Source organism: Cervus elaphus, chromosome 18 (genome assembly GCF_910594005.1).
Source record: "Cervus elaphus chromosome 18, mCerEla1.1, whole genome shotgun sequence".
Taxonomy (NCBI): domain Eukaryota; kingdom Metazoa; phylum Chordata; class Mammalia; order Artiodactyla; family Cervidae; genus Cervus; species Cervus elaphus.
The window spans coordinates 25432336-25449216 of NC_057832.1; the positions used below are offsets into that span (position 1 = coordinate 25432336).

The 16881-nt window shown below is 42.8% G+C and overlaps 1 protein-coding gene across 3 annotated transcripts in view; it reads right to left on the reverse strand.

Annotated features, from left to right (window-relative positions):
* COL28A1 (collagen type XXVIII alpha 1 chain) overlaps window positions 1–16881 on the reverse strand; it is a 184656-nt gene that overhangs the window by 19894 nt on the left and 147881 nt on the right. For all 3 annotated transcript variants that reach the window (XM_043871678.1, XM_043871677.1, XM_043871679.1), the window contains 5 exons: window positions 8838–8906; window positions 7991–8071; window positions 7866–7901; window positions 2462–2498; window positions 51–605 (listed from right to left, as the gene is read on the reverse strand). In XM_043871678.1, coding sequence (XP_043727613.1) covers window positions 51–605; window positions 2462–2498; window positions 7866–7901; window positions 7991–8071; window positions 8838–8906 — 778 coding nt within the window. The remainder of the gene's footprint in view (window positions 1–50; window positions 606–2461; window positions 2499–7865; window positions 7902–7990; window positions 8072–8837; window positions 8907–16881) is intronic.

Sequence of the window (16881 nt, forward strand, 5' to 3'; positions counted from 1 at the left end):
GTGGTTCTTGGAAAGGCAATATAAATTCTTTTCCCCTGGAACTGTCTTACCTTCAAGAGTAATGAAGTCATCAAATAGATAAACGTGCTCACTATCTGGGTCAGTAGCAATCAGATTCATTTCTTGGTGGAATATGTGGAAGTTGGGGTCATTTCTCTTCACTACCCCAATCACAAATATTTCCACATTGATGTCTCTGGCGTTCTTCACCACCTCGGTCAGATTCTTCTCATCTCGGCTATCTGTCTGCCCATCGGTGATGACCAAGGCCACCTTCTTCACACCGGGCTTGGCGGCTTCGAACATACGGTTGGCGGCATGGAGCGCTGTGGCCGTGTAGGTGCCTTCCCCCAGGTACTGCATGTTGTCCACAGCCCGCTTGAGGTCGTCCTTGCTGGAGAACTGGGTCAGGTGCGCCACCTCCTCCACCTTATGGCTGTAGTTGATTATGCCTATGCGGGTTGTGGCCAGGTCCAGGGCCACGCGGTCCGTCAGGGTCTTCACAAAATTCTTGATGATTTGGAAGTTCTTGAGCCCCACACTTTCTGAGCTGTCAATCACAAACAGAAGCTCCAGCGGAGTCTCTTTGCATTTACGCCCACAACCTGAAACAGGGATGTGGACACAGAAACACAGCAGGAATGAAACTGAAAACATCACAGCGAGAGGGGAGGGGGCGGGGATGAACCAGAGACCTGGACTGTAGCCTTCCTTTTCTGTGACTGTGAAAACAGCTGACAGTTGTCTCCCTTCTGGTTTCTATGCCTGACTCTTTTCAAAACGATACATTGGGGGAAAAAAAAAAAACCTCCCACACAAAAAATCAAAATGCTGTAGAGGATAACATAATAAACAGCTAGCCAGTTTCTCAGATTAAAATATAAAAGTCTTTTAAAAAGATTCAGCATCCCTTTGCATGCCTTCCTGATCCCATCCCCTCCTTGTCTGTAAGAGATAACCACCATCCTAAATTTGCTTTTTATCGTTCCACCATGTGTATTTAATCTGAATCTGAATGCTAATGTTTCAGTCTTCAACCATATCCTTATGTGAAAATGAACACTTGCTCATTGGAGTGGCCAGTGAGTAAAGTAATGGGGTGAAACTTTTTGACTGGGAGGGAAAGATTTGGATCTTTAACTGGGCATAAACATAGTAGCCCCCGGCTACTCTGGCTTATGTCCCCAGTCACCCATAGTGACCCTACGGTGGCTCCCATCTTACCACGGAGGCCTAGGGAACATTTACCCCGTGAAACTGTTCAAGGGGAGTGATCTAGGGACACTGGTCAATAAACAACTTCTATTTATGGTTTATCATTGGAAGCAGTTGCCAGAGTCCCTAAGCAATAAAAAGTATCAGGGCTCCACGGGTGTATTCGTATCCTTATGTTGCCCAACGGCACTCCCACAATAAATCATAAGGAAACGGGTTGCTGTTTTACAGGGTGTCCAGCGCTTAGAAGCAGCGTCTAAATTAGCCTGTCACCACAGAGAGTCCCAGGCTGCTTCTTAACGTCCAGAAGTCTTCTGGGGGACAAGCCAGTTCTGGGGTTCCCTATGTGGAAGGATAATGATATTCCTTCCTCTGTCCATTTTAAACACAGAAGGTTCTCTTATCTTCATGATCCATTAATTGCTTGCTTCTTGGCTAATCTGTTTGCTTTACTTCCTTGTTCTGATAACTCTGTTTTAAACCTATTTTGCCATGGAGGCTTCCCAGGTGTCTCAGCAGTAAAGAATCCTCCTGCCAATGCAGGAGGCACAAGAGATGCGGGTTCGATCCCTGGGTGGGGAAGATCCTGTGGAGTAGGAAATGGCAACTCACTCCAGGATCCTTGCCTGGAAAAAATCCCATGAATAGAGGACCCTGGCAGGCTACAGTCCAAGGGGTCACAAAAGAGTCAGACACAGCTGAGCAACTGAGCACACACACATTTCACCACGGGAGCCTTTAGATAGAGTTGTGACACAAGGGGACCTCAGAACGCGGTCCTCTTGCTTTTGAAGTGGCAGGCACTCTAGATGTAGGTCTCAAAACTCAATTTAGAAAGACCTGTTGCTCCAGGAAAAACACAGACATTATTGTCCCCAGCTGGGCTGGACTCAGACACCAGGGAGGCCCCTGCAGTCATGCTTGCTCTGTCGTTCTATCCTTCCCAGGCTCAGGTAAATGTCACCGAACGCAAATGAGCTCAGTGCTAACAAAGGGCCTGGCTGCGCACGGACTCTGGTGTCTTCATGTTTCTTAACCACTCTGGGAAAATGATTTTCTTTCCTTAAATCAGGATTCCCACAGCCCCTCACACTGCTTCCTTTCGGTTTCCCACCAACTTTGCAAATGAAGTTGAGACTTTCTCATGAGCTCTACTGTATACATCATCTGGGTAAATGCAATATCTTGAATATAGTGGGACTGGTACTTTAAAGTGATGGTTACTTTCTTGATCATCAAATCTTACCACATATTTCAAAAATAAGCTTGATGATTTCTTCTTTCTGGAGGAAAAGAGGAAAATGTATTAATTGTGTGGCCATAATATTTTTCCCTACAGTCATAAAAGGGACTGTCTTCCTACAGTCAGCATTGGGCTATTTGATTAATCCTTCTGCTGCAAATAAGATACATAGTTAAGATAACTACAGGCTACATAAGATACAGAGGTTGAAAGTTGGCTATGATATATTATAATTGAAATGCGTTTGAGCTGTAAGATGTAATAGCTGAGACTTGAAGTTCATATTGCAGTTTGGTGTTTGTCAGCTGTGACCTTGGGCATGAAGTGACCTAACAGTGGTCTGGGTCTCAGGGCTGTGGTGGGATTAAACGAGGTGACACGCACAGCTTTTAGCACAGGGTGTGGCCCCCAAAGGAGGTACACCCTACAGTTCTGCATCCGTGGATGCAGGGGCTGACAGTACTGCGCCATTGTATATGAGGGACGTGAGCATCCACGGACTCGGTACCTCCCGGGTGGAGGGGCGTGTGCTAGAACCAGTCCCCGGCAGATACCCGGGACGACAATGCCGTGGGCACCGTATGCCTTGGTTATGTGATTTCAACCACATGTGCTAGCCAACCAGCACAAGCACCTGGTTTGAAAGAGGATTCGTTCTATACTGTATTCTCTCCCCTCTGTCTGTACCAGTCCCCAGATCTGCGAGTCTCCGCCCTAGTTCCCTAATACTCTCACTTGAGTTTCTCCATGAAATGTCCCCGGGTTCCTGGGTGCTGCTTCCAGGCCCTGCTCCTCACTAGCTCCATCAGAGGGGCCTGAGATGAGCCGACTACTCGGAGTCAATCTGCCAGTGCCCTGTGCCACATGGCATGTTTACAAATGACTGCGATGGGTCTGCAGAGTCGGGATGCTACATCTGCCAAAGACGTGAAGCTGACAGGGATGATTAACTTAACAGAGGGGAGAAGCAGAAGCCCAGAAAACCTCAACAGGGAAAAGCAGCGGGCCTTTTCTAAGAAGATAAAATGTAACAGCTGCAAATGTAAAGTTTTAAAGAGAAAGATCTGTAATGACAGAACAGGGGTGAAGGCGACAGAGCCAGTGGCATGGCTTAACAGAAGCATATATGGAGACTATTCATGGCACTTTAATTTAGATTTTTTTTTTTGCTGTAAATTGAGTAAAAGCTGTTTCAAGTGGCTATACAAAAATTACTCCCAGTACGAGATTCTTTAAATTATATGAAATAAAGGAATCAACAGTTATCTTTCTTTTTTCAGGCTTTGTCATGCTTTTTCCACATTTAGAGAGACATTTAATAAATCTGAAACTAGAGTATGTCTAAAAAGGAAAATTTCTATATTAATATATTTATATTTTATATCCTGGCAGGGGAAATGTTACATATTTAATATAGTTATTTTTAATTTTTACAAGTGGAGAAAATACTGCAAGTTTTATGATTATAATTTTTCACTTAATATTATATATCATAATTAATTTCCCATATTACCAAGTGTTCTGAAAACCTTGATTTCTGGAGTCAGAGGCATGGCCATTTTAAGGCTCTTGATGCAGACTGCCTAACTATCCTCCAGAAAAGTTGTGGTAACTGACAGCTCTAACAGTAGTATATAGAAAAACGTGTTCTGTTTTAGAGACACAATACTGGTTATTATTACTGTATAATCTTTGCCATTTGATAGAGAAAAATATCTCACTGTTCTAAATTACACTTAATCCACTACTTGTGAGGCTAAATTTTATATGTGTGCTTCCAATTATATTCTCTTGTGCATGGTCTTTGCGTGTCCTTGGTCCATTTTTTTTTTTTTCTGTTAGAATCTTTGTCTTTTATTGACTTGTAAGAGCAATTTATATATCAAGGTTGCATTTAATTCCTTTCACTGTGCTTTTATGGAATAACCAGGTCTAATATGCTTTAAGTTGTCATATTTCTATATAATCAACATTTTCCATGTAATCCTTGCTTTACAGTCCCTGGAATGAATGGTTTTATTCTTTCTGCTAAAATTGCTGAGTAATCTTGGTTACTCAGTGCCAATGATGAAGGCATCAAATTTATATCCTTCAAAGGACTCATGTTAACATGAGTCTAGTAGCAAGTAGGCAAAGAAACAAATACTGTTTATAAGTGCTATGCTGTTGGATCAGAACCAAGGAACCACATTGATCTGCCGGAATACCAGGGGTGGGAGAGTGAGGTTGGTGCTGTCGTCCAGGGAGGTGGGTAGACTCTGACTAGGGTGGAATGAGGTGATGAGAGGAGGAGGAAGAACCTTCCAGGCAGGGGACAAAACACACAAAACGCAGTGCGTTACAGTCCTTGAGTAAACGTGTGACTCAGGGTATGTGACAGGAAGAATGACAGGAACTGCCGAACACAGATCCTCTAGAGAGCCTTTGTGTCTCATTGAAGAGTGTGGACTTAGCCTGAGCAGTGAGGACAGACATGGTCCTTGGCAGAGAAGGGAACTGGTTGCACTTTTATTTAAGAAAATTGACTCTGGCAGCCAGTGGAGCAGTCTGAGATTCCTAAATAGTATGGGCAAAGAAAATTAACACCAGAAAATCGTGGTGGAAGTGATGGATGGGAAGGGATGGCCTGGAGGGATATTGCAGGAGATGAAGGGGGTGGTGAGTAATTGGAAGAGAGGATGAGGGAAAGAGGGAGTCTAGAAGGTAAATGATAGCAGGGCCACTCCTGGAGGAAGGGAGGGAATGGACAGGGGCAGGTTGGAGCTAATGAAGAGTAAGCTGGGTTCAGCTTGATTCCGGCTGAGTTTGAGGCACCTGTGGGACACCCAGCTGACAAGGCAGTAGGAGGTAAGGTCTGATGTTCAGGAGAGGGGCTCAAGCTGGAGGCAGAGTTAAGAAATGCCAGTGTACAGTTGGCTGTTGAAAGAGGTGTGGCAGATGAGATGGCGTGGAGCAGAGCTTGAGTGCAACCTGCAAGACCCTTCCATACCCACTTTTGTCAAGCATATTTTTTCTATGTTTATAATCTAAAATGCTTTTTCATCCTCCATACAACTTTACTTTAATATTAAATCAGCCTTTTTGAACTGTGCATCTGTGCATCTTTAATAGCTGTCCCTCCTTGAGAATTTGAGGACACGGAAGCAACAATTGCGGGCAGACGCTGAGAAATGCTAGCACTTCAGGCCTAGTTGGAGAAAGTCTTTTTGAAGTAGCTTGGGTGAGAATGATTAAAAGCTTGAACTCCCATCAATAGTATTTGCCTCTTGAAAGGGGAGTTTGACAAGGAGTTCAGCCCGGTGCTCTGTGACAACCCAGAGGTGTGGAGTTGGCTGTGACAGATGGGAGGGAAGTTCAAGAGAGAGGGGACGGATATATACCTGTTCATGATTCATGTTGATGTGTGGCAGAAACCAATACAACAATGTGAAGGAATTATCCTCCAATTAAAAATAATTTTTTTTTTTTTAAAAGGAGGAGTCTGTTAGTCTGGCCTGAATCTGCCCCTGAGAGTACGTGAGGATAGGAGAGAGTGGCGATGGGGAGAAAAAGGAGGCCTTCTGAAAACAGCCTTCATGAGGGAGCAGGCTGGTTCTGGCTTCCAACAAGCCAGCTCCAGCTATAAGGGCTCTGCCCCCTTGTTAGCGAGGTGACTTGGGGCGTGTTGCTCGAGCTTTCTGCAAGACTTGGCAGGTCTTTTATCTGACAGGGAGACACTCCCCCCTGTCTCGTGAGCAGTTACGTGCATTAATGTGTGTCCTGAGCAAGAGAGGGCTGCAGTCCATAGCCTGTCCCCGTCTCCCTGCCCCCCTCTTCACCGGTCCTACGCTGCACCGGGTCTTAGCCAGCACTCGTGAGGTGCACCCAAGCTCTGTCAAATATCCCCACATGCCTGGCCCTTGGCTACCTCATGCATACAGGCCAGTGCTGTCCACTTCCAAACTTGAGGCCATTTGGGGACAATTGTGAGATCTGTGTATCCAGAGTGCGGTGCGGGGGCAGGGCGGTGTGTGCTTAGGGTGGTCGCTCCTCACCTGGAGGAAAGGGTGTACCTGGAGAAGGACTAGAAGGCCAGGAGTCCAGAGTCGGGGCCGTTCTCTACCTGGGTCCCCCGGGCACCCTGCAGTACTGGGTCAGGGAGGTCCTGATATGAAGCAGCCTGTCACATACTAGAGTCTCATTTAATGCTGCCCTTGGCTTTCTAAATGGTAGACAAAGGGAAGAGTGAAGGAAAAGAGAATTTGAATTAAATCACACCTCATTTTGTCTGCTCTGGACCCACATATCACCTCTGTCACAGCCTTTATCAAGCTATAGGTGAACATCCTCTGCCTGCCTTTCTCTCCCATTAGATTGCGAGCTCCTTGAGTGCAGAGATACGGTTTCTTATTCTCAACTCTTACCCCCGTGCCTGGCTCAGACCCTGACCCAGGGGATGTGCCGATTAATTGTTGGTGAAATGAATGAGCAAGTGCATGGATGAAGGAAGCCAGTTCCGCTCTCCATGCAGAGATGGGAGGGAGGATATAAACCTACGGGGAACATTCCTCTGGGCATTTAACATACACCCTCCTCTGCTACATTTAGGGAGAAATTGCTGCATATGTAGCCGCTTTATCCTCCCTAGGTATCTGGGGAGGGTCTGACCTATGGTGTGGAACAGCAAAGAGAAAAAGGCAGATGGGCCATAAAAACCATGCACAGTTCTGCGTCACATGCCAGCTCTCGCCTTCATCACGTGAACTCCCACCTCTGGGTTTCCTGGCACTGCACATATAAGGTCAACATCCCCAGACCATGACCCATCAAAAAGGGAACAAGAGAAGTTCCCTGTTTTCTCCTCAACTCCAGGAAAGGTAGATACCAGAAAGGAAGAATTAGACTTTGCTAAAGAAATTCTAGAACCTTCCCATCTTGTAGGGCTTTTGGGGGTCAGCTTTGTGCTTGTGATGGAGCAAACCAAAGAGAACAAAAGAGAGAAGAAAAGGGGAAAGTTTGCACATCATCACGACTATTTGTTGAATAAGTGAATCAGTACATGAAAGTAATCCCAATTTTGTGATTGTTGTTCTTCTCAGAGCACTTAAAGGAACTAGTTCAGAAAAAAAAAAGGGGTGGGCCCTATTCTGAAAAACAAAAAGGTCCTTGTTCATTTTGTTTCTTTTAAATGGCTCACCTCTCTGTTAACATTTCTGCCAGGGGTCAGGGTGGGTAGTTACGTGTCTACAATGAGGCTGGATAAGGGCTGCAGGGGTAAGGTCCACCTTACATTCAGATTCAGTCACCCCCTGCATTGAAGCCAGCAGTAATTCTGTTTCAAAGGAAGTCCTACTTCTAATGTGAAAACACAAATGTAATCATTCTGTGAGCACAAACACCTCAATTACCCTCTAGGATGGATACTCACTGTAAGTCCTTGGTCTCCTTTTGGTCCTTGTAACCCCTACTTAGTGGAAGAAGAGTAACAGTCAATGAAGGCTGCAACCAGTTAATGTGTACAATGACAGTAAGAGGTTAAAAATCACTTCTTGCCTGTTCTCCTTGGGGTCCGGGATCTCCAATCTCCCCTTTATCACCTTTCTTTCCCACATCGCCCCGTTCTCCATGCTCTCCCTTTATAATACAATGAAAAGAGAAGCTTATTGTGAATATTAAAGAAAAATAAGGGAAACTCTGAAGTTTCATTTCTTTGCAACTGAGGTACCTCTTGAAGACCCATGGTTCTTGTTGGTGTGAATATACTACATGAAAAAATAGGGGGCATTTTATTTATATCCTCCCAGGTACCATAGGGGCTTCCCCCATGGCTCAGATGGTAAAGAATCCTCCTGCAGAAGACCTGGGTTCAATCCCTGGGTGGGGAAGATCCCCTGGAGGAGGCATGGCAACCCACTCCAGTATTGTTGCCTGGAAAATCGCGTGGACAGAGGAGCCTGGTGGGCTACAGTCCAAAGGGTCGCAAGGAGTCGGTCATGACTGAAGCGACAGCATGCACAGGTACCATTATCTAATTCGTGATAAACTAGAGACCCCAAGGTGAGGAGACCACGAGATGCCATCTGATCAGTTCACTGACTTTAGGAACTTCAGCCATTATACAGGTTAACACCTGAATTATCTGGTATCTTCCATGTGGGTAGGTTGTAAGGATTTATTCCTCATCAGCTGGCTTTTGAGTTTGAAGAAAATGAGATTTCAAAAAGTAATCATGTTTGTAGTTAGGAAAAGAAATGCAGAAGGATTCACTCTGAAGTGGGTTTTTTTTCCTCTGAGCATTGTAAGGAGAGGAGTGACAAGTTCATGAGAGCCCTTCCAGGGATCAAGTTAAGCCACTGAGATCCTAAAGCTGAGCATTTCCCTTCCGTCCTGAGATACTTACCTTCTGACCAGGGAGGCCATGGCCTGTCATGCCCTTTGGCCCTGGGAAGCCGGGAGGTCCTTGCTCCCCCTGCACAGAATATGTGAGATGGATGGTCCTGTTAGTTTCCCAGAATAACTCAGAATATACTTCTTAGTCAGATATACATTTGCACTTTCAAAACTGCATCATGGAGACCCCCTGGTGGTCCAGGGTTAAGACTTGCCTTCCAGTGCAGGAGGGGGTGTGGGTTTGACCCCTGGTCAGGGAGGTAAGATCCCACATGTCTCCAGGGCAAAAAACCGAAACATCAAACTGAAGCAATATTGTAACAAATTCAGTAAAGGCTTTAAAAATAGTCTACATCAAAAATAATTTTTAAAATCTGCATTATCGCATTATCTAAATTTGGGGGATAAATACACATGTAAGTAAGATGAGCTTAATGCTCAATGGGATCAATGTAGTAAAAATTTAACTAATTTTTGGGATAGAAGTAAAGGGGTTGACTTATGGCATTTGTCCATTTCTGTGGTGTAAATACTCCCTCCCACCTTTGCCAATTTCAAACTATCAACTTGACATCACAAGTAACAAGCAACTGTTATTTCAGTGATGATATTATTGGTGATTTTTATAATCTTCTTTATAATTTATATATTTTTGATATGTTGAAATTGTGTATTATCTTAATAATGGAATACAAGAGGGTTTAACAGCATCTCTCCCCAGTTAATGCCAAGGAGTGTTTATATCATTCACCATACACTGTTTGTTCCATCCCTGATCATTTGTAGTAACATAAATCTATTCATCTAAATTCAATACCTCCTAAATTTGGAATTAAATTTAGAGAAAATCATCTTTTGCTTTCAATACTTGTTAGCTTTCCCCATCATATCTTCCCATCATCTGCCGTTCCTGTACCATCTTCAAAACCACACAGGTTTACAAGGTTTTCATGATGCTGCACATGGACCAGGAGTTAACCACTAACAAGTCTACAAAGTCGTAGCATGATGTTGCTTGGACCCTGCAGCAACCCCTGCCTCACTCTAGATCATTGTAAGCAGGAAGTCTGTGGCAAAGGTCGGAAAGACCACAGGCTCCTGGAATTTGATTTGCTCACCATTAGCATCTATCTCAAAGATACCCTGACCATGATCACTAGAGTCACTGGTCTGCTCAGTAAAAACCTCAGACCAACTAAATGAGAATCAAGAGTGGGGGTAGGGATAAAATATGCATTTTTGCCATAGGAAAGCTTGAGAGCCATGGCTCCAGAAGGCAGGATGGGCTTTAGGAGGTCACTCCCGGAAGGGGCCACAAAGGGTTGCTTGGAGACCATTTTACCTAACTTTGAATTATCAACATTTCAGAGCCCCTTGTCCTAGCTCATTGACTTTCAAGCTTTTAAAAACACTGAAAACCGCCCCCCCCCCCCTTTTTTTTTCTTTTTTGGATGTGGTTACTAATTAGTTTTATTTTTCACTTGGAGGATAATTGCTTTACAATGTTGTGTTGATTTCTGCTGGACAACAACGCAAATCAGCCAGAATTATATGTATATCCACTGCCTCTTGAGCCTCCCTCCCACCCTCCCCACCCTACGCCTCCAGGTCATCACAGGGCACCAGGCTGGGCTCCTTGTGCGGGACAGCAGCTTCCCACCAGCTACTTATTTTTCACGCGATAGTGTATATATGCCAATGCCACTCTCTCGGTTTGTCCTCCCTCTTCTCTCCCCACTGTGTCCACAAGTTTGTTCTCTATGTCTGTGTCTCCATTCCCTCCCTACAAATAAGATCATCAGGACCGGATTTCTCTATTCCACATATAGGCATTAATATATAATATTTGTTTTCCTCTCTTTCTGACTTTTCACTTTGTATAACAAGCTTTAGATTCATCCACCTCACTACACCTGACTCAGACTTACAGAACCCTTGCTTTTTACACGTGTCATAATGAAATATTTCTGATACAACATTTTATATGGAAAAACGCAAACACTGATATACCACCATATTAAAACATGAAATAGTGCGGATACCATCGAAACCCCCAAGGTACCCAATCCCGTTCCCTGAAGGAGAGAGGAAATTTGTCTCTGAATTGATATGCATCATTCATATCTCTGCTTTTATACTTTAACTACACGCATGTATGCGCTAAAACTGTGCATGATATTGTTCTTAATATTTAAACTTCAAATAATTATACATTTATGCATATAATTTATATTTTATTTTAAATTAATATTTATTGGAGTATAGTTGACAATGTTGTGTTAGCTATACATATTCTAATTTGTATTTTAAATAGCAACACTATTTGAAATTTATCTTGGTACCTATATGTAGTTCTAGTTAATTTCCGCTGCTCTACAGTATTCCATTAAATAACTAGACCACATTATCCTAGTGATGGGCATTTACGTGGTTTCCAGTATTTCCCTGTTACAAATAATGCTTCAACAAGTAGTCTTTTACATATCTTTGCATACTTCCCTAGGAGAGAATTTTTCCATTGAGACCAATCTTATACAGAGGAGTAAAAATAAAATGAATGTAAATGGAGATTCTCTTGTTGGTAAGTGAAGTGTTCAATTCTTCCTGCTCCCAACCCTAGCCCCTTGCAGCAGGCTGGCTTGGCAGAACTCTAAGGCCCTTTCATCTCTTTCGTGTAGAATTTCTAAATAGATGGCAGGTAGAGAGTCATAGATTTTCAACTCTAGAGGACTGATAGCAAGTTCCTTACTGTGGTCAAATTGCAGAGAATTCATTTGCTAAATGTCTCTTTTACTCTGTTAACCCTTGAGCCAGGCATGAGGCTCTAGCATGGAGGGCTTGCAGGGAGTATTTATGCACAGATGTCTCAGGTCTATCCAAGGAGACTCACCCCTTAAGAAGGCGTGCGTCTTCTCTTCGTTGCTTAGTTGGTTAAAGGAAACAGGCGGGGATCATTCTTTGTTCAAATTACAGAATAGTCACCAGGAAACCTAGTGGTGTTAGGAGCCCCAGAACCTTGGATATGGATTGGAGCCTATTGAGTAAGCCCCAAACAGTAAAACAACACTCTGATTCCAAGCTGGAGATCCAAGCAGAACAAGGGAGAGGAGGAAAATCTCTCATTTCTGTAAAGACGGCACTGCCAACACAGGAATGATGAAGAGGAATCAGTTCAGTTCAGTTGCTCAGTCGTGTCTGACTCTTTGTGACCCCATAGACTGCAGCATGCCAGGCTTCCCTGTCCATCACCAACTCCCGGAGTTTACTCAAACTCACGTCCATTGAGTTGGTGATGCCATCCAGCCATCTCATCCTCTGTCATCCCTTTCTCCTCCTGCCTTCACTCTTTCCCAGCATCAGGGTCTTTTCTAATAAGTCAGTTTGCATCAGGTGGCCAAAGTTTTGGAGTTTTAGCTTCAGCATCAGTCCTTCTAATGAACATTGAAGACTAATTTCCTTTAGGATGGACTGGTTGGATCTCCTTGCAATCCAAGGGACCCTCAAGAGTCTTCTCTAACACCACAGTTCAAAAGTATCAATTCTTTGGCACTCAGCTTTCTTTATCGTCCAACTCTCACATCCATATATGACTGCTGGAAAAACCATAGCTTTGACCAGACGCACCTTTATTGGCGAAGTAATGTCTCTGCTTTTTAATATGCTGTCTAGGTTGGTCATAACTTTCCTTCTAAGGAGCAAGTGTCTTTTAATTTCCTGGCTGCAGTCACCATCTGCAGTGATTTTAGGGCCCAAAAATAAAGTCTGTCACCATTTCCATTGTTTCCCCATCTATTTGCCATGAAGTGATGGGACCGGATGTCATGATCTTAGTTTTCTGAATGTTGAGTTTTAAGCCAACTTTTTCATTCTCATCTTTCACTTTCATCAAGAGGCTTTTTAGTTCCTCTTCACTTTCTGCCATAAGGGTGGTGTCATCTGCATATCTGAGGTTATTGATATTTCTCCCGACAATCTTGATTCCAGCTTGTGCTTCCTCCAGCCCAGAGTTTCTCATGATGTACTCTGCATATAAGTTAAATAAGCAGGGTGACAATATACAGCCTTGGCGTACTCCTTTCCTGATGTGGAAAACAACATCTGGTTACGGATGAAGAGGAATAGGCAGGAATATATGGATCACACAGCCCAACCTCATCACACAAACTGGAAAACATGCTTTACCAAGAGTGGGCTAATAGCACCTTCTTTACTGTGACGGATGGAAGGTCTGTCTTCATACAGGCTAGGCTATTGTGCAGACTAAGTGACCAGCCCTTTAGAGTGAGGTGAAGGACAGTGGGAAGATTCCTGCCTGGAATGCTGCCACTCTCTGTTCTCATCAAAAAGAAAATTACAAGCAAAAAGAACAAGAAAGGTGTCCTCTGAAGAAAGATGTATCAGTAAATGACACTTTGGCATAAATTAGCTTTCTCAGATTTCGGGGGAGCAGGGGAATGAGGATATTTTTATTCAACCAGATCCTTGGTTGCAAGGCAGTTTGGGGTTGTCAAGGACATGCCTGACAGCACAGGTACCTTATTTGGGGAGTCAGTTGAGTTCCTAACCAGGTGTAGGGCAGATGAAAGGTTCATGGGAGAAATCTGCAACTGGCTTTGTTCCAAACCCAAGGGACAGCGTGTGTGCTCAATTACTCGGTCACATCTTACTCTTTGCAACCCCATGCCCTGTAGCTCAACAGGCTTCTCTGTCCGTAGGATTCCCCAGACAAGACAAAACACAGAATAGAGTGGGGAAAAAAGGGTCTGGGACTATGGTGTGAGGGTGAATTACTACTGGGGATTATATACTTAGAAAATGAGGGTTCAGAAAAAACTTGGTACCTTTCTGACAATTATTCAGAATAATTAATTATTTTACAATCTTTTAGATTCCTACAGCAGCTAATCTAGAACATGTCCAATAAATGTTTATGACCATTTCCTTGTGACATTAAAAGCTACTGTAACTTCATTGCCATGCCCTGGGGGAAAAGCCTCAGACTAGCTGATTATCATGTTAGAATCAGCTCCACATTCAGGAATTTATTTTGCATTACTTCATAACGTAGACATTTTATATATCATTGTTAACATTGTACTTATTCCAGGCAGCTGGGTTTCTTATAATAAAGGCAGCTTTTTTTTTAATCACCAGTTTCCCTTCAAAATATTTGAAGGCATGAGACCACCATCACCCTAATACCAAAGCCAGACAAAGATGCCACAAAAAAAGAAAACTACAGGCCAGTATCACTGATGAACATAGATGCAAAAATCCTTAACAAAATTCTAGCAAACAGAATCCAACAACATATTAAAAAGATCATTCATCATGACCAAGTGGCCTTTATCCCAGGGATGCAAGGATTCTTTAATATCCACAAATCAATCGATGTAATACAACACATTAACAAATTGAAAGATAAAATCCATATGATTATCTCAATAGATGCAGAAAAAGCCTTTGACAAAATTCAACACCCATTTATGATTAAAACTCTCCAAAAAGCAGGAATAGAAGGAACATACCTCAACATAATACAAGCTATATATGACAAACCCACAGCAAACATTATCCTCAATGGTGAAAAATTGAAAGCATTTCCCTTAAAGTCAGGAACAAGACAAGGGTGCCCACTCTCACCACTACTATTCAACATAGTTTTGGAAGTGTTGGCTACAGCAATTAGAGCATGAAAAGAAATAAAAGGAATCCAGATAGGAAAACAAGAAGTAAAACTCTCACTGTTTGCAGATGGCATGATCCTCTACATAGAAAATCCTAAAGACTCTACCAGAAAATTATTAGAGCTAATCAATGAATACAGTAATGTTGCCGGATATAAAATTAACACACAGAAATCCCTTGCATTCCTATACACTAACAATGAGAAAACAGAAAGAGAAATTAAGGAAACAATACCATTCACCATTGCAACAAAAAGAATAAAATACTTAGGAGTATATCTACCTAAAGAAACAAAAGACCTATATGTAGAAAGCTATAAAACACTGATGAAAAAATCAAAAAGGACACAAATAGGTGGAGAAATATACTGTGTACATGGATTAGAAGAATCAATATTGTGAAAATGACTATACTACCCAAAGCAATCTATAGATTCAATGCAATCCCTATCAAGCTACCAACGGTATTTTTCACAGAACTAGACCAAAGAATTTCACAATTTGTATGGAAATACAGAAAACCTCAAATAGCCAAAGTAATCTTGAGAAAGAAGAATGGAACTGGAGGAATCAACCTGCCTGACTTCAGGCTCTACTACAAAGCCACAGTCATCAAGACAGTGTGGTACTGGCACAAAGACAGAAATAAAGATCAATGGAACAGAATAGAAAGCCCAGAGATAAATCCATGTACCTATGGACACCTTATCTTTGACAATGGAGGCAAGGATATACAATGGAAAAAAGACAACTTCTTTAACAAGTGGTGCTGGGAAAACTGGTCAACCACTTGTAAAAGAATGAAACTAGAACACTTTCTAACACCATACACAAAAATAAACTCAAAATGGATTAAAGATCTAAATGTAAGACCAGAAACTATAAAACTCCTAGAGGAGAACATAGGCAAAACACTCTCTGACATGAATCACAGCAGGATCCTCTATGACCCACCTCCCAGAATATTGGAAATAAAAGCAAAAATAAACAAATGGGACCTAATTAAACTTAAAAGCTTTTGCACAGCAAAGGAAACTATAAGCAAGGTGAAAAGACAGCCTTCAGAATGGGAGAAAATAATAGCAAACGAAGCAACAAAGGATTAATCTCAAAAATATACAAGCAACTCCTGCAGCTCAATTCCAGAAAAATAAATGACCCAATCAAAATATGGGCCAAAGAACTAAACAGACATTTCTCCAAAGAAGACATACAGATGGCTAACAAACACATGAAAAGATGCTCAGCGTCACTCATCATCAGAGAAATGCAAATCAAAACCTCAATGAGGTACCATTACACGCCAGTCAGGATGGCTGCTATCCAAAAGTCTACAAGCAATAAATGCTGGAGAGGGTGTGGAGAAAAGGGAACCCTCTTACACTGTTGGTGGGAATGCAAACTAGTACAGCCGCTATGGAGAACAGTGTGGAGATTCCTTAAAAAACTGGAAATAGAACTGCCATATGACCCAGCAATCCCACTCCTGGGCATACACACCTAGGAAACCAGATCTGAAAGAGACATATGCACCCCAATGTTCATCGCAGCACTGTTTATAATAGCCAGGACATGGAAGCAACCTAGATGCCCATCAGCAGACAAATGGATAAGGAAGCTGTGGTACATATACACCATGGAATATTACTCAGCCGTTAAAAAGAATTCATTTGAATCAGTTCTAATGAGATGGATGAAACTGGAGCCCATTATACAGAGTGAAGTAAGCCAGATAGATAAAGACCAATACAGTATAGTAACACATATATATGGAATTTAAAAAGATGGTAATAATAACCCTATATGCAAAACAGAAAAAGAGACACAGATGTACAGAACAGACTTTGGGACTCTGTGGGAGAAGGCGAGGGTGGGATGTTCTGAGAGAATAGCATTGAAACAAGTATACTATCAAGGGTGAAACAGATCACCAGCCCAGGTTGGATGCATGAGACAAGTGCTCAGGGCTGGTGCACTGGGAAGACCCAGGGGGATGGGATGGGGAGGGAGGTGGGAGGGGGGATCGGGATGGGGAAAACATGTAAATCCATGGCTGATTCATGTCAATGTATGGCAAAAACCACTACAATATTGTAAAGTAATTAGCCTCCAACTAATAAAAATAAATGAAAAAAAAAAAAGCAAAAACGAAACAAAATACTTGAAGGCTCCTTATAACTTTCAGAGTAGACTATCTGGCTGAAAGCCTGAAACCTGGGGAGCTTCAGGCACAAAGGAGATTCATAGCCACCCACCCACAGACTCTTCTGGGACCTCACCAGTGCTCAAGAGAGAGGCTGGGGACAGGCCGAGTCCCGAAGCCTTATCCTACAGGGAAAGTGCAGCAAACGTGGTCACCTTTAGAGC